Below are 24995 nucleotides of genomic sequence, written 5' to 3'. Positions count from 1 at the left end.
AAAAAAAAGTATTGCTTAAACAAGCAGGTAGTGGACTTCTGGAGCTTGCTGTCACAGCAGGTTGTAGAGGCAGACTACGTCAGCAGGTTCAAACAGGATTAGACCAATAAATGGACAATATTGCCATAGGGCAGAGATGTACCTCCAACTTCCTAATGCAACAGTGGTGTATCCCGGCAAGCAAAAGGGGAGTGGACCTCAGAAAACAGCTGGGTTTAGTATCCTCTGCAAATAGCCTCTCCTATTGCCTTTGCTGGAGACATAAAACTGGGCTGCGTGGACGATTGTTCTGACCCAGTAGGGCCTTTCTTACATTCTTAGTATATAATTAAGAGCTCTGTTTATACACAAGTGTCAATCTTATAGGCATTACTAATCCTAAAAGTCAATGTAAAGATTAAATAGTTAAGTTTGTTGTTAAAATAACCTTCTTAAGAAATCAGTGTTATTTATCTTGGCCTCAGAAAAGTCAAAATCTGGTGCGCCTAGTAAAAACAGTTCCAGTAAATGATGTCCTTTCTTTACAGGAATACTGCTGATTTCTGAAATTGTAAGAATTTGCGGTTGCTTTATTTTAAATATACAGCTTGTATAATTTAAGATTCTATATTGTATCACATGGGGTGAAAGTATTACATGGTTGTGTGTGCTTATGAATTTATAGCGAGGTTTACCCCAGAAACCAGCATGAAACTGGAATGTATTATAGCTCATTAGAAATATAGTTGATGGTGATAATATTTCCCATCAGTAACACGCTACTTTATTTTTACATTTATGATGTAAAAAGGCCAGACTATAAAAATCATTTTGCTGGCATAAAAAGGGCTGATTGTGTGAGCTTTTGTTGAGGATGAGCTCACAAAAGATCAGTAAATTTTCAGCACATCAGCTGTAATTATACACGGATGCATTTCTTTCTCTTTCTTTTTTTTTTTTTTCTAACTTTCTGAAGAGATACTCTATCTTTTTATTTGGTTGCTTCATGAGAAATATTAAAAAAACAAACAAAACACATTTTTCAAGCAAATGTATAACATACATGTCAGTAGTGTTGTCTTCCAAATGCGAAGAAATTCAGTAAAATACCCAGCTTCTACATAAACCTCCAAAGCATTCATCCTACCACATCAAGAAAAAATGAGTATGAAAGCCTGTTCTGAAACTGAATTGTTCTGGGCTCTGTTTAACTACGGAGAAAAGGTTTGATCCAGGGCCTTTTACTTAGCTACTACATTTTTTATACACCTTAGCATCCTGTAACAAGTCTTCAAGCATACAGAAGCCTGCCCCATCTGTGTTTCCATTTTGAAGTAAACTTTGCTGGATGGAATGAAGTTTCCACTCAGCTTCACAAAACCCATCTAGGTAGCCTTTATGCTGTGCAAGTAGGTTCAGGTGAGTCACATGAACTATGCTTACGTTAGCAGGTAGCGCAGGCTAATAGGAAAGGATTTGTGGCATGAAAGAGTTAGTGCAGAGAGCTTAATGTCCACACCACACATGTTTCAGGAAGGTTTACTTAGGGTTATTTCTAGTCTGACCGTGTGGCTGGAGAGCATTAGGTATGCTTTTGGAGCACATCTTGTAGTTTATTTTCATCCAAAAGGAACCTAGTTCATGTGCTTCGAGACCGCTCCGGGATGGGAACAAAAGCATAGTAAATACTTCAGAAACACATGCTAAAATCCAATGCTGGCATGCACCCAAGGGTACCATCAATGTTGAATATGAATTACATTTCTGTATTTTAAGCGCAAAGGTCTTCCATGGTCTGGGTTACTTTCTAAAGATTAGAATCTACCTTTCTAAAGGATTATCAACAGAATAGTACTTTAAACTTTCTTTTAGTATGAGACTGGATAAGGCTGGGGAAACAGTAAGATGTCTGGGCAAACGTGAACTTCATAGAACAAAAAAAAAAGAACTTGTTTGCAAATATAGAAATTTACTTTAACCATATAGATCCATCAGATGGTGTCCCGCAACATGTTGCCTAGGAGCTGCCTGAAAGAATCATGAATTGTTCTCCACCTATTTCGCAGCTACCAACACTGGATTTTTGAATCTCACAAATATTTTCAAGTTGAATGTCCTAGGACAAATTTTAAATTTTATCAAGATGCCATATCTGGAAAAAAACAGGGTAGAAAGTGCTCTTTTATTGCTGTATTACATTTTGCCTATTTTCATCTTTCAGTGAGCCATGGAGGCAGAAAGTACTTGAGTGTCTATATTTTATTAAGAGCATAGAAAAAAGTGCATAGTTTAGAGAATACTGACACTAAACTAATCTATTCAAGCTGGTTTAGGAGAAGGTCAGGCTCATATAAATAGAGGATATTCAACAGTCTAGCCAAAGACAAAATTCTGAAAAAGAGAGACCACTAAGAAGTGGAAAAAGAGGTCCTTTTGATTAATGACTCGGTAGGGGAAAAATGTTGCCCATACTCATCTGTGTCCCAGACAAAGCCAAAGAGATGGTTTATCTCCTGCCAGGACAAAAGCCAGCATAAAAGGAAGATCTTACAATGGAGAATTCTGGTGAATTTTCACTTATGGTATCCCATATGGTCTGTAGTAACAATAGAGAAAGGAAGTGTGATAGACTAAAAAAAAAATCTCATGGCAAACCACAAGATGAGAACTTAAGTATATTTTTAACTGAATGGAGCTGCAGGTGTGTATCTGAGTGGAATTTGGTTCTGTATTTACAAAAGTATACAGTATCACTTGCAGTTCTCTACTAGCAGAACAGTAAGATGAGAAAATGCAAATAGAAAATGAAAATATCATCTGTGGTTCTTGTACTGTGTCTTTTGTTATTTATCCGTTGACTAGACTGTAAGAGCTCATGGAAATAGGCTTTATGACTGTCTGTATAAAATGCTTCATAAATTCTTGATGTTTAGGCCAACACTTTTAAAAATGAGGAGTCTAAAGCTGGTTCTTAAATCAGTGGTCTGATTTTCAATCATACCAAGTGCCTAACCGTATCTGTTGAGTCAATAGGAACCACAGAGCTCAACATTTTAATATAACTCAGTACATACGTTTTCAAACTTCCCCCCCACCTCTGCCACTGCTCCCACTGAGATATTTTCCACAGCTGTTTCATCTTTCTTCTTCAGTATAAGAACTATAGCCACAAGGGAATTTATCTGCTGGACAAGTAAGACACATAGTCGGGGTACAGAAATGGTGACGCCATAGCATGGAGATCCCACGCTCACAGGCCTGACTGATTTGGTGGACTTTAAAGATCATCATGGTTTCTTCTCCTGGTTTCTTCTCCTGGTATTCTTTGCAGCCTCTGCTTTGGACAGAGAAGAAAGGAGCTAGCACAGCTGAGGAGGCAGTTTCACTGCTCTGCGGCCTCTTTCTGCTCCTGCCCTGTGTGCAGCAGCCGCTCTCCTGGCAGACACTTCGTCAGTGCTGCTCCTCTGCTCCAGCCACTTCTCAGCAGCACGATTCGTTAGGAGTCACCTCCCACATGGAGAGCTGCACCTCTGATGATAAATACATCGGAGTTACACAAACTGAAAAAAAGGAAGAACCCTGTCTCCATTTGTCTTTGAGTCATGGATTGCCTAATAGGGTGTGGACTCCAGCTGGAGTTTTCCCCACTATGAGGGCATTCAAAATGGGCCCCCCCCTATGCAGCTGCAGGAGTGTTTAAAAAAAGGTGAGGTTGTGCTACAGCCTTTTCTCAGGGGAATAGTAGTATCTCCTCTATCTGGATGCTTTGTGTCATGCAGCTTGCAGGAACTTCATAATTTTGTCTTCTTTTCATCTGCCAGACTGAAGGAGCAGGAGGAGGGAACACAGCAACCACACGCAAACTATGATCACCCAAACCTTCAGAAACCAAGTGAAAAAGCCACAGAGTAAATTATTTTTCTTATAAATTTGTACAAAAGTCGTAAGAAAACCTACTTACTATTTACAACTGTTGAACTGAAGACTATATATAGCTCTGTGGAGAAAAAAATTAAAGTAAGCATTCAGATTCGACATTCCTTAAATCAACAGAGGATATGGTGGGGACCATCCCTACTGAGGAAAAAAAGCAGGAAGTAATCATGCCAGACTACAAGAAACAGAGCAAAAGTCAGGGTAAATCATCCTGCAAAACACTCCATTTTAACGAACTTGTGCAAGTGCTGTTAACCTGAGCTAGTTTTAGTAAAACTGCACGGTGCTACTTTGTTTGTGTAGAGATACAATACAGTATCATTAGGCTGTGAGATGCTGGTGAAATGGTTGAGGCTCATCATATGATATGAAACTGATTAGTAATGGCGTGCAGCTATGTGGAACCCTATTTATTAATATGCTCTGTCTTCTTATTTACTATATTCTATCCCCACTTTTCTAAGTAGTTTCCAACCTTTGAATTTAATCCTTGCTTATTACTGAAAGGTATTTTTTATTTCTCCGTGACAACTGCAGCACTAATGAAACATAAGCAGCAGCTATGTGTACCCTGCAGTGGCTTAAAAATTCAACCTTTTTTCCTTGGCATGCACCTAGAGTGTTGCGCTGTGCTCATGTGTGGGGCACCAGTATAATTTATAAGACCTTCTGCAGTTTCAAGAATTTGCCCGGACAGACTACAGAAGGAATATAACTCTAGGGGATGAAAACCTAGGTCTATGACCCCAGTACTCCTTCAAACATGTAACCTTGCCCCGATTCATATCAAACGACCATCCATATGAGCCTCCATCCTACTGTGGGATGTTTCTAGAGAAAATGCAGAGTTAGACTGTATAGAGATATGAATGGCCAGCACCCAATGCAAAATCATTACCCAAACTGAAAAGTGCACATTTCTTATTGTACAATCTTTATTACAGATAACTGTCAAAAAACGTGGAGGGAGTGGGTTTGCGTTTCTGCCCTTCTCCCCCCTGCCCAAGTAAGTAATTTTCCAGGAGAATCTGCTTACAAGATGAAACAAAGCTTCTAAAAGTTGGGGACACATATAACTTTGTTTTTATTAAAGAATTCTTCACTTTGATACTGTTGAGAATTTGACAGAACTGTTCTTAAATTAGATTTTTGTCATGAATGCCTTGATGTTTTGTACTCTGTGTATAGTAACCTTCATACCATGTTCTCAGAGACAAAAATAACTGCTTTGTGTTCATCTGAGTAGCTTGGTAACTGTCTGAGAGACTGAACAGTGATAAAGGAGAAAGAAATAAAGAAAACCTAGAGATGACTGAAATCTAGTGTGCATTGGGTAGTATTATAGATGAGAAAGCCTTTTCAGGGCCAAAGGTGAAAGCTTAAAACTTAAGACAAGCATTCTTAGTGGCAAGGATGAACGTCCCAGTCGGTAAGAGAAGAGATGGATTCTACATCCGCTGAAGTCTTCTTTCAGAATTCAATGCCTTTCTGAAACAGGCTTCAGTCAAACGCAGGTTATGAGGTTCAATACATAAGTACCTGGATGCGTGGTATATAATGCCTAAAATACGTATAAATATATACAAAGTTTAAAAAAGCTTTGAGAAGTTCAGCAAAGTTGGATCCATCCTCTGTGTACTCTCCCATTAAAAAGGAGTAATAAATAAAATTTTAAACACTTTTTTCTGTGTGTATCAAATATTTTGCCACATCTGCAGTCTTTAGAATGAATAATTTATGCATTTTTTGTGTGGTTTCCAAAATCTCAGATTATTGGGTCTAATGAAACATAGTGCCTTGAATAGCAGCTGTCATTTTCAGACAGATGTGAGGCTGATAGACAGTGGATGAGCCAACTGAAGTAAGCAGCTGATTTCCTTTGGCTCTTTTAAAGATTTCAGTCAAAGTTAGTTTTGCTTTTTTATGCTTCTCCTGCAAGTACAACCACAGGAACAAGAAAGGTTTGCAATCCGCTCACAAAAAAAAAGAGACGGAGTACCTTCCTTTTGTTTTTCTAAAAAGTTGTCCTTGAAACAAAACTGTATAAAAGACTTGACAGCGTGTGGCACAGAGCAACACACAAGTTAGCCTCGTAGACTTTGTGTGGAAAGGAAAAAATCGGTTTTCATGAACAACAGATCCCAAGAAACAACATCTATTGTTCTCATGACAATCTTTTAAAACTAAAATGGTCCTATCTTCACAGAATTTTTCCAAAACTCATACACGGAAAGTTTATGGAGGAGAGTTGACTAGTAGAATGGGAAAAGGAAAACGCTCCTTTAAAAATATTGTATATCTTTTTATATATAGATTTATGTCCTGTACCATATGAATTGTGCTTTGTGCATAAGTGTTAAATTGATAATTTACTTAAAATTCCTAAAAAGGGGCTGGCCCTTTGGCAGGAGTGAGATTGCATGGAGTGCATAAAACAAGAATCAGTATAATCTATTTTTTCTGGTGAAATATATTTTAATTTAAAATGTCATTGTTGAAACTTTAGTCTAAATATACAATTTGTCTAAATATATAATTTTCAGTTTCAATTAGATTTAGAATTTCTAATGTCACATACTAACTCCATCCTCTTTCCAGTCTTAAATAATTACTTTTCAATGAATGGTGCGACTACTCTTCAGCAAGCTAGGTCCTGTCTCATTTATGCACAATTTCAGTGGAACTCTGAGCGTCCATTTGAGTTCTAACTTGTACCAAGCATTTTTGGATCTTTCAATACACAATGCCAAAATACAATGCTACATGACAGTTTTGTAAGCTAACAAAATGAGCATTCACTACGTCCTCTATCTTCTTTCCACTGTAACGAAAAACCTCACAATCTTAACATAAATATCCACCTACTACCTTCACTTGCATTAGTTGCTTGCATGCAGTACTTCTCTTTCTAAATTTTTGCTATATTTAACATTTTCTGTTATTAAAAGAGCATACCAGTTCTGGCAATCAATTGCTAGTAACATTCAGTCCGTCACCCTCTTGTTGGAAAGTGCTTTTGGTTGTTTGTACCCTCGTTAAGGCTTTGCACTAACAATTTTCTCATCTGCATGTAACAACATAGAATGCTAGAACTAATATCCAGATATATCTGACAAGGAAGGTCTAACTAACAGCCTAAGCAATAGTTTTAAGGCACCCTGGCTATTACTATTCCAGTATCAACTAAATCATTTCAGTAATTCCACCTTCCCAGATATTATTGAACTATGAAGTTTACAATCAGCAGTGTGTTTTGAAAAATCCAAGGTCCCGTCCATTTCATGCGGATTTTGAAAGATATAATTCTTCCAATAGTCGTAGGATTGTAGTCTAGTGCTTTTGGCCAAGACTTCTGTGGCCTAAAGTGTGTGTTTTGCTTCCATGTCTGATGATTGTTGCTCCCCATGTGGTTAGTCACATTTAGGTGACTGTGGATGAATGCAGCTTGCAAAGCCTGTTGGGATTTTTCAGGATGAAAAGCACTTTTTAAATGTAAAATGTTGTATTATTACAGCTGCCTCCAAGAAGAAAGTTGTGTTTAGCAGATCATTTGGAAAGAAAATTTACAAAAATTTATTACAAACTTAATTTTGTTTCCAAACCACAGTCACTAGAGATTCAAACTGTTTATCTTGAATTATACCTGCCAAATTTAGATGAGATGAAATTCCCCCCCTCCTCATTTAAAAGAGCAGGATTGACCACAGTCATATTTCTGACTTTAAAGTAACCTGTGTTATTACATTTTCTCCACATTCCAACCCATCTGCCTCAGGGTATTAAACCCCACTTTCATCTCTGTGAGGTTCAGTATTTCCAAATCCAAGCCATAAGGCCATGTCTAGACTACAAGCTGAAAAGTGGGTTTGACTGCAGGCATGCGCACACTAAGCCACATGACCCACAAATTTTCCACTCCACAAATAGCCTACTCACAGTTTAGTGTTAAATAATCCACACTGTTATAAGGAAAAAACAGCATCCCCATATTAGCCAATGAACCATGACTATGATTGATTCTGCCTGGGTGCAGTCCAGTCAGACTGCCTAAACAAAAGCTTGGCCCGCACAAAGCCACTGAGTACAATCAGTGTTTTTGAGTATAAGTGTTTTTCCACCTCCTGGAGCTCAGGCTAAAATAAAGGCTGGATATCAGCTTCAGTGCTTACAGTGTAAATTAGGGGAGAGTTAGGTCTTCAGGCTATTCTGAGAGCCATACGTGTTTGACAGTAAAGATGGAAATCCTAGACATGAAAAACATTGTCACGGTCCCGAAGTCATGAGATAGGATATTTTCAAGTACGCTGCCATCTCCTGATGATGGAGCCCACACCACTTAGGGTTTGAGATAGGGCCTGAACTTTCACTGTACAAAGATTATGTGTGCCATAAAGCAGAAAGCTAGATTTGGCGAGCAGACTCTGTGTTCCTCAGATGTTTTGCTGAAGGTAATAAGGCAAGCAATGGGTGACTTCAATCACCTGCAACATCCCTAGCCAAAAAGAACCTTAATAACCAGGAGTAACGTTCAACTATAACTACATTAAGCAGTGTCCGTATTCCCGAGACTGTCTTCCATCCTTTAATCTTTGTGGAGGGGATAATTAAGATATTTTAAAGTTATTGTCGTTTCACAAAGTAACGTTTGGTCTTATGTGGTGGTGCGGTATTAAGTGACTGTTTGTTACATTACCTACTGTATCAAAATAATGAGCAGTTAATAATACAAAGATGACTGGAAGAGGACCAGAGGCTCTCCGAGTCTACCTTTCAAGGAAGCCTCCAGTTTTCTTACCACGACATTGCTGCATACAGCAGGAGATTGAATTTGGGGTTTCAGTGCTGAATGTCCATAGGAAACAATACATATTGGAGGGGGAGAGGGCTTTTAGGGAAAGAGGGGATGCTTTCACTAGCAATCTCCAAGCAGACTAACCTCTATCAAGAGGAATGAGGAAAGTGTCCTCGGGTGTTTGGAATGAGGACTTGGAAAGGGCTGCGGCCAAATTATAAGCACAACTGTGCTGACATTAGCAATAAACTTTAAGTACTGGAGAAACTGAAAAATGTAAACTACTTTTAACAAGATGGATAAATTAGATATGATATTCATAAATATGATGAGCCCTTTTTAACATGGAAATGAGACTATAATAAAGCTAATCAAATAAAAGCTAGTAAAAAGACCATACTGGTTTCTACATATAGACAGTTATGGCTCATATCAGTCTTTTAGTCTGGTGAAAGATCATTATCCCATGTTGGTGGTACATGCCATCGGTATGTTGGTAACATGCCATTGCTTTATTTATGTTTTGGACTATGAGATCTCATATGCCACCTACTGGACAGCTGTTCTAAGTTAATTTAATGTGTGTACTATGAACAAAGACTATAGGAACACTGCCAGCAAGTTTCTTTGTGATTGTTGTATTGCATGGAGGCTCTACACCCAATTCCCTTTAAGACAATTGAAAGGTTTCCATTGACTTCAATGACGTTTGAATTAGACCCTTAAAAAAAGTTAATGCTGTAGCAAAAGCCTGTATTGCTCTTCCTCCTGGCTATTTATAAAACAAATGATAAAACAAACGATCTGTCTTAAACAGTTTTTTTTTCCAAATACTGAAATATTCTTGACAGCATACACTTTCTAGAGTGTAAAATGAAAAGAAGTATTTTATGGCCATATATACCTCTGCCCTAAGTAACTATCATTCATTCATTTTTATTTATACTTGTTGACTAAATGAATAGTAATAAAACAACCACTTTCCTCACTTCATTTAAGAACAGAGAAAGTCATTAAAAGGCTTATTGAGTAAATTAGTTCCAGTAGCACAATTTTAGTGCTTTTTTAACCGATCTTATAATGATACTGAGTGTCGACAAGAATTATGTACTGGGTTGCCCGGAACAAAATATTTTATTCTGGGTAAGATATCCCTCTTTTATGTTCTCCATATTACTTTTAGAAAATATCTATTCTAGGCACAATTTATATCATGCCACATCTGTAAATGCTGTACAGTTCATGTAAGAAGCAGATATAAAGCTGGATATAGGGTATAGTTGGCACCATCAAAAAGTTCATATAGGCATTTAAGATATAACAGCATTTAAATTCCTTACACCTATAAAACAGGAATTATGCTGAAATTCTTGTATATCCAGCAGCAGAATGAATGTTTAAGCATTCCTTCAAAAAAAAAAACCCAAAAAACACGCACAGGTACAGTTCTTTACTATATTGTGAGGAGCTCTGCAGCAACAGGTACTTTACATTTGCCATAAAAACTATTAAAACCTTTTCCACTCATTTTTGAAGGAATGGGTGCAAAATGCACTGCTACCTACTAGTTAGCAGTATTTCCTCAGAACACTGATCTTATGAAATTTGTCCCAAAATTGCCTCCTGATCTACTAGCTTTTCCTGACATTGTGCAAGTTCACAGCCTTAATAAGTATCTCAGTACTCATTTTCCTCTCTTGAATTAATTTCTTCTCACAGGCTTCAACTATGCGTGAAATCTCTGGAGAGATGCCCTGCAGTACTCTGTCCCCTCTGCTCATTGCTGGAGGTGCTTCCTGTCGTCTTCCTGATGGACAGACATGGAAATGCAAGGCAGTCATTACCACACCTCTTACACTCCAACAGCTTGCCAGAGTTTGGATGGAAAAAGTACAGGGGAGTCGGTATGGAACGCTAATGGCGTTCGGCTACCCAGCCGGTGAATGAAAATGTGTGCTCGTGATGCAAAATGCTCTGGAGGGAGGTGGAAGGCAGGGTTTAGTGATGGTACCCCTCCCAGAGGGTAGCAACTCAGGAGAAAATCAGAAGTTTTGAAAGTTAAAGGCACATAGCAAAATGCCATCTTTTACTGGCCATTTATACAAAAGCGACCTGCTATGTCCTGCCCTGAAAAGGAAGCACGCATCTCCTGAACTTCCAGGAGACAAATCTGGCTACCATCACGGAATAATCATGCCAGTAATTTTCACCTGCAGGATTTTTTTATTTGCAGTACAAATTGTTATGTTGCTCTAAGCAGGCAAGCAACTATGCATGACACGAGAGCTGCATTTTGGATAAAAGCTACCAGAAGCGAAGACAGTATTCTGGCTTTTCTCAGAGTGAAAATTTGCTGGAAATATGCCTCCTGAAAAGCAAATTCAGATGTTGACAGTTATGAAAGCTTTATTTGTGTAACATTTCCATGTGAGGATACATTTTAGAAAAGGAACCCTACGAAAAGCTTTGAAGAACTGCAGAAAGGCCAAATGAACAGACGGACTGTCCTGACATTTCCTTTTTTGAATGCTGTTTATATGTCATTTAAACCAGTCTGTGATTCCAAAAAAGACTTAAGACTGAAGTCCCAAAAAAATGTATCGTACAACAACCATGTTTTGCACTGGAAAATTAATGTCTTCATTATCTGAAGATTACAGACATAAACAGTGACAAGGTTTTGAATATGGGGTTACACTTGTGTTATGGAGCACACTCAGTTTCTTGCCACTGACATGATGGACGATAGTGACAAGAACTACTGTTGTGGTCAGTTATTAACTGTATAGAAAAAGTATAATCTTTGGAAAAGTAACAGATTAAAACTTATCATTGCTGATTATCTCTGCTGATAACTGCCTCATTGTTAAGTTGTTTTGTAACCCTACTACTTTGACTACGTTTTAATTCTATGTGCTAATCTGTTGTGATCATATAGTTTTACGGAACATTAGCTGAAAACTGAAATCCTACTACCCTTCAGACTTGCCTAAAACTCTATGATTAAGCAAGTACGGCTAATATTTGTTTATTACCATGAAGGTACCCTGAAAGAGTTTGAATCTTAGATAAGAGAAGATAATTAACCCTTTAAAACCTAATATCATGCTCAAGGCAGGATTGCCATTATATTAAATGCAGAGAGTCAAGATTAATCAAAGAAAAAGTCCAAACTGAGTAGTAACATCTGAAACAATTTCCATTTTCATCTGAAATTTCTTCCATAAGGAATCTCCAAAACGTTAGGATTTTTTCCTGACCTGAATTGAAAAAAGATTTTGAAATCTTGACACCTACTGCTGCAAAGAATTTTTATTCTCTGTTCTTCCCTGAAGTGTTTTGAAATTAAATTTTACATACAACCTAGAGAATGGATGGAATGTACTGACTATTCATTCCTATCTCTCAACTTCATGGCAATAGCATTTTTCAGACTCCTCGCCAAACTGTATACACGTGTTTCTGTATATTTATGTAAGTGAGTTAACAGCAACAGCAAAGAATTTACATTGCAAAAAAGCCTGAAAACTTGTTAAGCACTTGTCCCTAAGATTTTGGGAACTTGAGTCTCAGTATCTATTTTGCAACTACATTAGTTAGGGGTGTACTGTAGTCGTACTTTGGTTTGGTAAAAATGTAATTTTCTTGTTTTAAGAAATATACTAGAGCATTCCAGTAAGCAGTTCTTCCATTGGCAGGGATCTATCATCTATTTGCCACATTTTCTTTCACATGTGAATTCAAGACAGTTAAGACTGCTGGAAAGGATACCTGGAATGGGTTGTAATGTTTGTGTAGGCAGGTGATACTTAGCTCTGTATCTTAATTTATTTCAGTCTGACTCATTCATTCACTGCATTAAACAGTTTGAGATTTAAAAGAGAGCTAGCTAGCTGAAACTAATTTCAGGTAGGATGGAAGTAAGAGTAACTGGATGTGGAAACTGATGTGCCAAAATTATAGTCTCATAGATCTTTTGAAAGAGGGACATCTCTTCATGTTAATTAAGGTTCCCCTTGTTTGAAACGGTGCTGAGGATGACAATGTGGAAGCATTTGCTGGGTTACAGCAGTTCCTACATGCACAAGCAATAGAGATTTTCAGTACTGTACAAAGGCACCATACTTCTGTATGAGTTCATTTTAATAAAATAAGATGTATATATAAATTGTATACTTTGCGGCATTTTTGTTTGTTTTCTTCAGTTATATTCTGACTCATATGTTACGAGTGAAACCCTGATACTGAATGTGAGGAAAGTCTGTGAATCTGTTTTGCAGGACAGAGCATTTCTGCCTTTTGGCAGGGAAAGGATTACACAGTGTTACAATTATTAAAATTCTAATTTGGGGCCAGGTTTTGCCCTCAGGTACTTCCTTAATTTCAGTAGGAGTTGTGCATATTTATCTGATTGACGAATTTGGCCATTTACATTCTTTGTGAAGGTAACTTCTTTTGTTTAACAGGAACAAATATGCAGTAGCCCAGTCCAAAATCTGAACGTAGTAGGGATAGGTTTCTTACCAGGAGACAAATGTCAGTAACTGTTCTGTTTTGATAAGGTAAAGCAATTTCCTTGTAAGGGAGTGGGTGGTAGAGGTGAAGGAAGGAAAGAAGGATCTTCTTCCAGATACCTTGTAGGCTTGTTTTTAAATTATGACTTTGGATCTAACAACAGGTTTGGCAAGTGTTTGCTTAGGAAATCCTGAAACTATGCCAGATTTTCTTAGCTGGTTTGTTGTAGAGTGTGCATTTTTTAAATGCACTGTAATCATTTCAGACCACGTAATTAGAAACACAAAGCAGTTTGCTGAAACATAGTGATATATTAAGAGTTCAGTTAATTACATGTAAAGAAACAGGACAGACTTCAAAACCTTTGCTCAGTTTCTATTTTATTTGCAACGGGGGCATGCTGATGGGTCTTTGCCTGCTTACTGTTGAGTAGGAGTTTCAGAATTTTAACCCGAGGGTAAAATTTTCAAAAGCGTTTAAGTGACTGGCTCACTGAAAATCAATGTGACTCTCACTCCTTAGGGCAACTTTTTAGAAAGTATGTAGATACAAAAGTCTGATTGATTTCAATGTCTGTGTATTAAAAAGAATTCTTGTTTATTGCTCCAACTCTCTTTAAAAAGATGACTATTGCATTTCCATGCCACTTAAGCATTTACAAAAATGTTACCCCATAACAGAACAAGCTGTTGTTCTCACAGTTTTTCACCTGTAAAACCTTGTTCTGTTTCTCTGTCTTTTTTAACATATGCAGAAAATCATAAGACATGGTTTGGATGGTGAATAATGAGCCACACCATTGTTTTCAATCTGTTCGTAAAATCCTACTGCAATCCTACTGAAGAAGAGGTGGCAATTATAATTAGTGCAGAGAGTTCTTATCGACAGTAGATTTTCCTAGAATTTCAAAATAAACACAAATAATTTCCCTTTTCCAGTCTATTTAATGCCTTTTTTGATAAAAGTGATAAATTGCTTCCTCTGAAGCTAAAGCCTGACCCCAATTAATCTACCTACATCATGTGTAAGAGAAAGTAGAAAAAAATAAAACTGAAGTGCAAAAATCTTGGGGAAAGGAAGAAGACATAAATCAGAACAAATTAGTCATTTTCACTAATGAAAATATATATTATGTTTTCTGTTTAATCTCTCCTATATAATTTACTGAGAAAATTAAAAAGTGCCACTTAATTTAGAAAAAATTCAGTATTCAAAAAATCTGTAGTTTGAGAATTTGTGTGCGTGGAGGGGTACTTTGTTTCTCTAATGAGTTTTCTATATGAGCTTTCAAGTTATGCTAACTTGTTGCACAACAGCTTACAAGTTCTCAACAGTTACGTTTATTACAATTTTACCTCACTTTCAGACAAGCTCTCTTATCATGCTCCAAATCACATTTTATGCTGCTTTGAAGTACATTACTAATATGCTTATTGCTTAACAGAAAATAGCCTAACAGTCATTTCTGTTTTAAGGTGCAAAGTAATAAATGTCAGTCTCTTTTTTGCAGTCACTTATCTGAACCAGTACTTAGTCTCAAAGTATTTGTCTTTGGAAACAAGTCAGAAGTCCAGTGCTCTAATGGTCTTCTCTTTGGGACTAACAATAAAATATATTAAAATGAATTTTGCACCGTTCTCTCCATGCAGCCTTCATTCAAAATCAGGCCTTTTCCTGTCCTTTTTAAAACTGGACAGGCCTAAGTTTTATGAACAAGGATATTGGGAATTCCATCTTATTTTATGCATGTTCTGTGATCATGTGGGTTGCAAAGACCAGGCTCCCTGGCAGTCATTTGTACTTGTCAGTGCATACCCTTCTTTTCCCTGTGGCTATTCTGCGCTGCTAGACGGGTGTGTTTGTTCTGCCCTTTGGACATCATTATAGTGCCTAAGAAACATGGAGGATGGACCTGACAGGCTTATAAATGACTGCGGAGTCATCTATGAAGAAGGGAATTCTCTTTTGAGACCTTTACAGAACATATATATTGTATTATTCTGCACATATTGAGAGAAGCATGTGGTTTTCCATCACAGAAAACAGAGAAAGCAAGATTTAAGGAGTGGACAACTGTGGATATCATTTACCACAACATTCAGAAGGAAGGCTGTTAAGATACAAGAAACAGTTAAGGTGAAAAGACCATGTAGTTACAAGCTTCAGCTCAATCTTTTTATGCAGCTGTCTTAAGATTCTTGTAATGTAGCACTTTATCCCTGGGCACATGTACAAACTTTTAATCAGGTTAATAGATTTCTTCCCTGTGTCTTCTCCACAGTCAAGAAGTTTCCATGTCTCCAAGACAAGTCTTTCAAGGATCTGAATGAACAACAGAGTGCACTGGGCCAAACGACAGAGCGGCTCTCTTACGGCTCAGTAGGAGCAGTGAAATCCAGCCTCTTATGCCCGTATGGAACGCTCAACCTCATATAGGCAGTACGCCCTGGCTGATCTTAAGCATCGTAATGGCAGATAAAGGAGAGAGAATTTATTACCTAGCACTCCAAGCATATAGGATTTTATGGATCAATAAGAACATCCTGAGTTATGCCCAGAGGCGAAAAGGAAGCCGATATAGACTTCAAAGGCCTTGTGTAATATATTCCTTATGACCAATATTACGGATTAAGCACAAAGCAATGTTCTACACAACCCATTGAATCTAGCCGGAATAATGACAGACAATACATTGTGATAGCCTATTCTTGAGGCTACAGAGGAGTGGATAACTTATAGCCTTCATCTTCAATAACTTGTCCCAATCATCTGACCAAAGATAGCAAAACTTAATTTAAGCCCGGGAACCCGTTCTGAGTTAAGTATTGAAGAACACCTTTGATTGCGAGCTTCGTTCAGAAAGAATAATCAGATTACTGACCAGCATCACGTTCCCCTGTCTCACCTCAAATCTCTTTCAGGTAAAGTTTAAAAAAAGTGAAAGACTGTAAACTCTAGGTTTGACAAAAGAAAGTGTAGGTCAAATTAACTGGCAGACTCCTCAGAAGCCTGGTTACTTTTCGAAGCAGGGATGCTGAATGTACTGACTGAAGAACAGAAATCGTAAGATTTTCATGCAGTTGTAATAAGTGAAAAATGCAAATGTAACTAAAATAATGTCTACAGTGTACAGAGAAAGGACATAATCTGTATTACCTTGCCTATGACAAATTCAGGACTGAACTTTCCGTTTATATAGGCTGTAAGAGGCTTCTTTTGAGGTCTTCCTTCTTTACATCATAAGACTGGGAAAGGTATGTGACAAACTTAATGGTTTCATATAGCCCAAATTTGAAAGGATGTTTTTCAGCTTTCATTGAAAGCTGAAAAGGTTGAGCTCCTTGCAGACTCAATCCTATAGACAATTCAAGGTCCCTACATTTTCCTTGTAAGAAGATTATGTGCCTTTTTTTGAAAGGAAACAGCTCTCAAGGAAAGTTTCCTGAGTCTCATATAATATGGGAAAAATTCTGCTACTAGGAAGAGCTTCCCTTACTTAGGTATGGTGGATAGCAGGAAAAAGGCCTTCATGTTTTAAATTATCTTGGGTCAGCTTAGCACAGAGACTGAACTGCAGAGGAAGGTGAAATGTGTGAATCTCTGTATAATCTGTGAATATGATAGAAAATGAAGTGGGACTTGAACATAGGCAATGTAGACCTTTGATTAGCTGCTGAAGAAAAAATTGCTCAAATATTAATAGTTGTCTATTAATGGTAATCTTGTTCAATAATTTGCTTAAGGAAACTTCCCTTTTCTACCTGATTTTAAAGGGAAGGTAAAATTTACATCTTTCCTTTTGTGGTTAAAAAAGATGTCACATAAGAGTGAAAGTTGGAGCTCTGGCAGGGGTTAGCATTGATCCCACTCCTCCACACACTACTCCGCTGAAAAGTCTCGCTCTGCCTTGCAACATTCTTGTTATTCCAGAACTGGGTTGGGCTAGTCATAATAGATGCAGGCACTGAACTCTTCCCCACAGACAGCTCTGCCACCGGCGAGTGAAACTCACTTCACCTTGCAACACTCCTGTTATTCCCATGTCTTTTAAGCAAAGGCTATCAGTTAGGTACTGATAGTGACTCTGTCTTTACTCCTGCTGAAATCCATGGTAACTTTCTTAATGATGCAAGAGAAAAGTGTTGCTGATAATGACAAATGTCTATTTGGGACTGGGATGAAAAAAACTTGCCTTCTGAATCATTAGGATTTTAACCCTAACGTTAGAAGTAAATAATTTGTATTCCAGTCCTTTTTTCACTACTGCAAGTAATGAAATCCAAGTGACTCCATAGTTATCAATTCAGTTGCACATGGTATAACTGAGATTAAAGTCGGATCTTTACATGATGTGGCCTCCTATGTGGCTGTGCTTTCTCCCAGGGAAAAAGTTTCCTGTTAATTAAGACACTATAGCTTTCAAAGCAGATCACTGCTGTTTTATTTATAATGAAAATCTATAGAGCATACTCAACACTGATGCAAACAAGCATTAGCCTACTGACAGGATCTCAATTTACACTAGCATTTGGGTTTGGAACGTAGTTTATGTAATTCTATGGAAAATCAAATAAATGTGGGACACAGTAAAACAATATGTCAGAATAAGGACTGTTCTTTCCTCTTTGTTTTCTTCATTACATGAAATAATGCATTTAAAATAAAATAATGCTCTAGGCAATGTACAAATCTAAAAAAACTATGGTTTGCTAAATGAGCGTAGTGAGAGGCTATGAATATGGATCTGTTTGTACTAAGGAGCCTAGAGGACTTGCTTTTTATGCATGGTGACACAGAAATATGTACTTGTAACTCTCTGTACACCAGGGAGAGAATATTCCCCTAAAAAAGCAGTTTATCTAGCAGTGCTCCTTGTTGATCAAAGCTGCATAATTTAAAGTATCTGGAGGCAACTTTAAATTATTCACAGTATATTTTTTGCAAACGGTCTTGGTATATAGCGGATAGCATTCATGCAACTTGCAGTTTTCTGTAAGTTCTACGACTGTTTGCATCCTTACAGAGCTGGTGAGTTTTCCCAAAGGCGCATCAGAGAAGCGGAGAAGTAACTGCGTAACAACAGGAGCAAGAGAGACTCATTCTGACACTCTGTGTTAGTCACATCACACAAAAATGCCAGGCATGCAGGGCCATACGGAGCGGCAGGGCAGAGCCCGCAGCCTCTAGGTCTCAGCCCGCGTGCTGCTGTGTGTTTCCTAAAAGTTTTCTGATACCCTCAAAAGCCCCAAGTAGGACTCCTGCAATTAGTGCGTCTAACTCCTCCTTCACTGCAGCCTTCTCTCCTATTGGCAAAAGGTCTTCGCAGGCTCATGTAGGGAACCCACCCCTTTTGTGGGTTTTCATTCTGAAGCTATTCACAACTTCACACCTGAATGAATGCCAAACCTCTCTGAATATATAAGGGAAACCTTCAAGAGCAATTTCAGAGTTACCAAGAAGAAGCAGAAGAAAAAGATTTCACCCAGCTCTGTCAGACAGAGACTGAACAACCATGCTTCTCCCTGCCATTCACTTCTATGGCTTTCTCCTAGCTTGCATCTTCACGAAAAGCTACTTGGCTTTCAAGAATGATGCCACGGAGATACTTTATTCACACGTCGTTAAACCTGCTCCAGCGAGCCCAAGCAGTAATAGCACGTTGAATCAAGCCAGGAATGGAGGCAGGCACTATGCCAGCGCTGGATCCGACCGTAACAGTGAGTATCCTACCGGGGCCCTCCCCAGCGCCTGCCGCAGCCCCTGCCCTCGGGCGGCGGGGTCCCCTCCCGGTCCCGGCGCGGGGAGCGGAGCGGAGCCCCCCGGCCCCGGCAGCGGAGCCCCCGGCCGGAGCGGCAGCGCCCCGCTGTAGCGCGCTTCGCTCCGCTGAGCGCAGGGCTAAAGGGAGATAGCGCCTCCAGGAAAGCGGGGGCCAGGGAAAGGTGCCGGCCCCCGGCTCTGGTCTGCCTCGTCGAGCGGACCCCGGGCGCGCCCGGTAGGACCGGCTCCCTCGGGCAGGTTACTTCCTGCGGCAGGTTCAGCCAGGAACACCGGGGCTGATGCTGGTTATCCAGCAGGGACACTGCGATAAAGGAAAAGGATTGAGAGGCGTTTCCAGAGTGCCTGCTTTCTTAGCTCACCCTGCCACTGTGGGCACGCGAGGTATCTGGGCTACTTTTCAAATGCAATAAAAAACTGAATTTTGTTCCCGCTGTTTAGTTTTCATTCCTGCTATAGACTTACCTGCTTAACACCTCCAGCTAAAGTAAACACACCAGCTCATAATTTACCTATGATCTCTGCTCTAACATGCCTTTTTATATCTAGTCTTTTCCTGGCGGGTTTTATGTATATGTGTCAGACACACGGGGATCTGGAAACCGTCTGCTGACTTTATCTGTTCCCTCCCCTGCCCGCATCCTTACAATGAAAGAAATTCAGATAGACACACACACACACGCATGCACACACACACAAACCCACCCACAACGACTCGATAAAAATAGCATCATCCCTGGAAAGTGAAGGCAAAAAGTGACACGGATACCTTTCAGCTAAGCCAGGTGTGTCAGCTCGTATGAATGCTAAGGGTTTAAGTGCACAGGAAACATCTCATCGTTATGAGATTACTGGAGCAGCCCAGTAGGTATTCATTGTCAATGAGCTGTCACTAGAGAAAAGTTGAGCCAGGATATATAGAAAAACAGGAGGAGAGACAAACTCGAATCTGTGACCAGCTGCTTCCAGGTACATTTCTGAGTGCAGCTGCAGGAAGGCAGACTTGAATCTTTTCTGCAAGTCAGATGGGACACCAGTCCTTCTGTAAACAATCGCTCAGATCAGCCTGCAGATTTACAGTGCCTCTTGACTGCCCGTCTTAGAGGCACAAGGGCCAGGGTGAAGCTGTAATCTTAACTCAGTGTTTGTTCAGAACTCACTTCCAAAAAGTCCAAGTAGAAAGAGAGGCAGCCTGTAGCTGTGATATGTAGATGTACCTTCAAAGCCTTTTATGATTCACTCGAAAATGTTTCTAGTAATTACTTCTATTTTAAAGGCGTTAGTTAATTGCATTGTGTGTAGAATCTGCACTGTAATTGTCCTTCAGAAAGAGAGAGAGCATGGCCAGTAAAGATTGCTTATTAAAATTAAGCGCACTGTGGGCGTTTATTTCAAAGTGTAATTACTGAAATAAACAGTTGTGTTTATTGCAGGGTGTAGAGCTGCACATACAGACGGGTACAAACATGCCTGCATTAGAAGCTCTGCATTTTGATTCTATATCAGTTGCCTGAGAGAATTTGCAGGATCCTCTATGTTATATATAATATAAAGATTACTACAAATACAAAGATGATGTTGCCCTGAGGGCAAAACGGCGACTCTGAGTTTGTTATTGCTAATCATTCAAACTTGGCATGCAGAACATCATTCTCTAGTAACTGTAGTTGTTATCACTTCTACAATATCTGTGTGCAGCGCAGTAGTGTTCACGGGAGACTCCATCCACTGTAACTGTGGAATGGGAAAAAATACAGTTTTTAAATTCCTTTCGGAAAGTGTTTGGAAACTATTTTAAAGTACTGTTTTCTCCCTTGCTATTGATCCCATATAATTGTTGTAAACATTGCAGAGCAAGTTCCCTAGACTAAGAACAAGCAGGAAACATTTCTTCCCTTGGGGCATTTTTTTCTTTTCTAAAAGGTATGTCCTTGAGAAAAAGCATACAGAATAAAATTGCCTTCTCCACCACAACTGCTGAAGTGCATATCGTTGATTACTTTATGCTGTGGTAATACCCAGAGATACCATCAGTGCTTGAAGCCCTCATGTTGGGGACACATGAGTAAAAAGATGTCCTGTAAAAATTACTGCCTACTTTACATTCTGCAAAACATAGCTTGTTAATGTGACAATGACTGGTTAAGAAAATGTTTTCCTTCTGAATCTCAGTGTTCATTGTTCTGTGCATTCTGCAGATCGTGTTCAAGTTGGCTGTCGGGAACTGAGATCCACCAAGTACATTTCAGACGGCCAGTGCACCAGCATCAATCCTCTGAAAGAGCTGGTGTGTGCTGGTGAATGCCTCCCTTTGCCACTGCTCCCCAACTGGATTGGTGGAGGTTATGGAACCAAGTACTGGAGCAGGCGGAGCTCGCAAGAGTGGAGATGCGTCAATGACAAAACTCGCACCCAGAGGATCCAGCTTCAGTGCCAGGATGGAAGTATAAGAACCTACAAAATAACTGTGGTCACAGCCTGCAAGTGCAAGCGATACACCAGGCAGCACAACGAGTCCAGCCACAACTTTGAGGGAACCTCTCAAGCAAAGCCTGTCCAGCACCATAAAGAGAGAAAAAGAGCCAGTAAATCCAGCAAACACAGTACAAGTTAGAAGTCAGACATTCTTTCCTCTCTCACCTCCCTCTCCTCCTGTCAAAACTGAATTCACCTGTAACCACCTGCTTTACAGATCTGACTGCTTAAAGACAAGTCTGCCATTGCTGTGTTCTCAGTTGACGCTATACACTTGTTGCTTTGACCAAAATCAGAAGGAGCATTCTCGGCATATGGACCTTTTTGGTCATTTTCCAAATGGGGGAATAGATGGGGAATAACACAAGCTTTCCAAATCCACCCTTTAAACTCCTCCAATTTCTCCAGGCATGGAGGCAAAGAGAAGTTGCCGTGAATATTCACTGAAGTGTATTTTGTAAAAAGAAGCTTTGTTGTGTGTTTTCATGAGAACAATTAACTATCACATCTATTGCCTTCTGTGTCTTGTTTTATGAACTTCTGACAACAGCTTAAAAATACAACATCTAGTATCTGCTTTCAGATGCATTCTAAGAAAAAAATGCCTTGCATGCTGACCTTTCTCTTGTTATCTCAGTATACCAAAAATTAAAATATGCATGGCAGCAATTGAAAAGTAAAGCTGAACGAACTATTTATTTGTTGTTGTAATTATTTAATGAGCTTGTGTGTGTGTTATTTCCCTCCAAAATGTTCTTATGTTTATAGCTTTTCTCATGTATCAAAATATTTTCCTATGATTTGTAGCTGGATTAGAACATACGTTTTGTAGATAATGTAAAAATATATGTCTTAGCATTCTTAGTATGTATATTTCCACTTTGAACATTTGTAGACTTAGGTGTTATTCTGAAGTAACAACAAAAAAATTGTTTTATCCATGCTCCACTTTGTATTATTTTTGTTTAAAAGTGTGCAATCAAAAGACAGATATGACTTTCTTTCAAATTCATTGGTTTCTTTTTTTTTTTTAACAGAAATAAACACTGCTAAAAAAAAGTATTGTCTAGCTCTATGTATGAAAATTAACACATTTTAATGAGTCACAACACTGAATCTTAAAAAGCAGGAGAACATCATATGGTTTAAAAAAAATCTAGCCACAACATTTAGCATAAAAATAATCTTCCTGTGGATCCTTTTTGGTTGTAGAAATCTTATATGACTATTTAACAGATGGAGCTTATTAATGGTCCAAACCAAGTTCATATTTAACAATTCTCAAATTGTACATTGCAGAAGAAGTGTATATTTGGGAAGTTTTACAAGCTAGTAAAACACTTTTTTTTTCTTTTTTTTTTTTTTTCTTTTTTAAGTGATCATCAAGTCAAAGACTTACGATAAAAATAACATTCAGTTTAATCTTTCCCATAAAGCCTGTAGAGTCCTGCACATTATCCACAGCTTATTATAGGCTATATCAGGAAATATATAGTAAGTAATCTACTTTTCAACACATAGTCCAGGAATCATTTGTTCTTAAGCTTTCAGACTACATTGAAATACTATGGGAAAGATTTCACTACAGCACTCTGCTGTTCTTAAATGATTGTCTTTTACACCCCATTGACACAAAGAAAATATTATCAAAGGAGAGAGTAATGAAAAATCTTGCCTAATAACATGTGTCATAAGTTCTCTTTGACTTTCTTCTCCTTTTCTCATTCCATCTTGCATTTTGATTTCAAAAAGTTCATCATGAAGTTTTTGGCAGAGAGCTTCCTTGGTTGTTAATGGAAAACTGTTTGAAAATCAATGCTACCACTTGACTTACTGAATTCTAAATTTTACCAACAAAACTTAAACAATTTTTCTTCAATGTGACTTTCAAGAATACTCTTAAAAATCTGTGTATGTAAGAAGATAATGTTTTTGCATTTTAAGGCAATGCAACGTTGGTATAGTTAAAAAAATCAAATTAATAATCCAGTTGTTTGAAGTCTGGTTCTGTGATCATGAAAATATCAGAATGATAAGACCAGAGATGAATCATACATAAACTTTCTGATCTGGGTAGCTTAAAAGATCCGCCTTCAAGCCTAAGAAGATAGCCGAGGAATAAAGGAGTTAAGAGGGAGAGAGGTGGTGTGACATTGCTCCCAGACATACCAACAGAGTGAACCTACGAAGAGTATAGCGTATGACTTTAACAGCCAGTATAGTCTCATTCAATCAGTTTTATGAGGGAAGCATTATTCCCAAATGTCAAATATATATCAACTTTTTAAATTGCTCTCTATTTGTTCAAGATAAAAAGCACTAAAGATTGAGATAAGGGACCAAAATTGAAATAAAATTTTATTCAAAGACCACAGTCACTACATTTGTAAAGTTGGTCTGCCAACAGACCAATTCTCAAATTGTTGGATCTGTGTTAGACCTACAGAAGAAAGAATGGTTAAAAAACACACAAGTGTTCATCACAACTCTCCTAAAGCCAGTGAAGTTTGACTGTAAAACTAATATGCACATTCAGTGAGAGCTGCATTTAGCAATACAGACAGTAACTTTTTCTTAGTTTGTCTCCTCATGCAGAAACACTTGTAGAGGAATAAATCAATACGTTTCTGTTAGGACAGCTTCATGGAATTTTGCTAGACATGCTGCAGAAAGACCACAGGGCCTACCTCTACATCTGATAGATTTCAAGAAACACAAAGGAAGCCAGGTCTTCCTAGTTTATCAGCAGCGGCTTAACTTTGAAGGGTCACCAAGTTATCCACCATCTCTTCTTTGGCAAAGACTTTGGCCTTTCACATAGGAGAGCTGCAGGATAGCAATTTTAGAAACATGGTCATGTTGATGAAATTTCTTAAGGGGCAGTGTCACTCATCTACTAGTTCTCAGTGTTTCAACCCGGCCTGTACAATCTGCCTTCTCTTTCATCATGCTACATGCAGACTTACAGGGGTCTATCCAAGGATCCAGACAAAAGGCAATACAGCCAATGGTACGGGTAAAATCCAACTACCTTTTTCTAAATGGAGAGTCTACAGCATTCAAAATTGTACTGGGTAGGATATGGGCCGTTGTGCTTGTACCTACACTGGAGAGTCCTGCCAAAGTTTATAAAAGATTTACTTAAAAAATAGTACTGTTTAATCTGAAATAGTTTGACATATCTTCTTATATTAAGTTTGTTTCACACTTAAAAAGGAAAGGCATATATGCTAGAATTTTCTTAGTTTTTACCTAAAATATTAATGCAAATAGATAGAACAAGTATGTAAATAGTTTGAAAAAGTACCAGCAGATTAGTTTATTTTTTAAAAATACAAATTAGATAGTAATCCATTTATTTACTCCAGTCTGCATTTATTACACTGAGAGTATATAGGATTTGACTTTCTCAGCAATATCCTCCCCTATGGGCAGAGTGCTAGGTCCAGGGACTTCTTAAAAAAGTGTTTCTCTGCAGTTATTGCGACTTCATCACACAATGCAGAATGAGCTCTTTCATCTC

At 38.4% G+C, this 24995-nt stretch overlaps 1 protein-coding gene across 1 annotated transcript; it reads left to right on the top strand.

Annotated features, from left to right (window-relative positions):
• Positions 1 to 18602: 18602 nt before the first annotated feature.
• SOSTDC1 (sclerostin domain containing 1) lies at positions 18603 to 22523 on the top strand. Its single transcript, XM_009680816.2, is given in 4 exon segments — positions 18603 to 18667; positions 18670 to 18727; positions 18730 to 18939; positions 21196 to 22523. Coding segments are annotated over 4 exon segments (732 nt in total). The 5' UTR covers positions 18603 to 18619; the 3' UTR covers positions 21612 to 22523.
• Positions 22524 to 24995: the final 2472 nt, after the last annotated feature.

This window comes from Struthio camelus, chromosome 2 (genome assembly GCF_040807025.1).
Source record: "Struthio camelus isolate bStrCam1 chromosome 2, bStrCam1.hap1, whole genome shotgun sequence".
Taxonomy (NCBI): Eukaryota; Metazoa; Chordata; class Aves; order Struthioniformes; family Struthionidae; genus Struthio; species Struthio camelus.
Note: the sequence above shows the minus strand (reverse complement) of the source record. Positions and strands in the feature narration are given on the sequence as shown.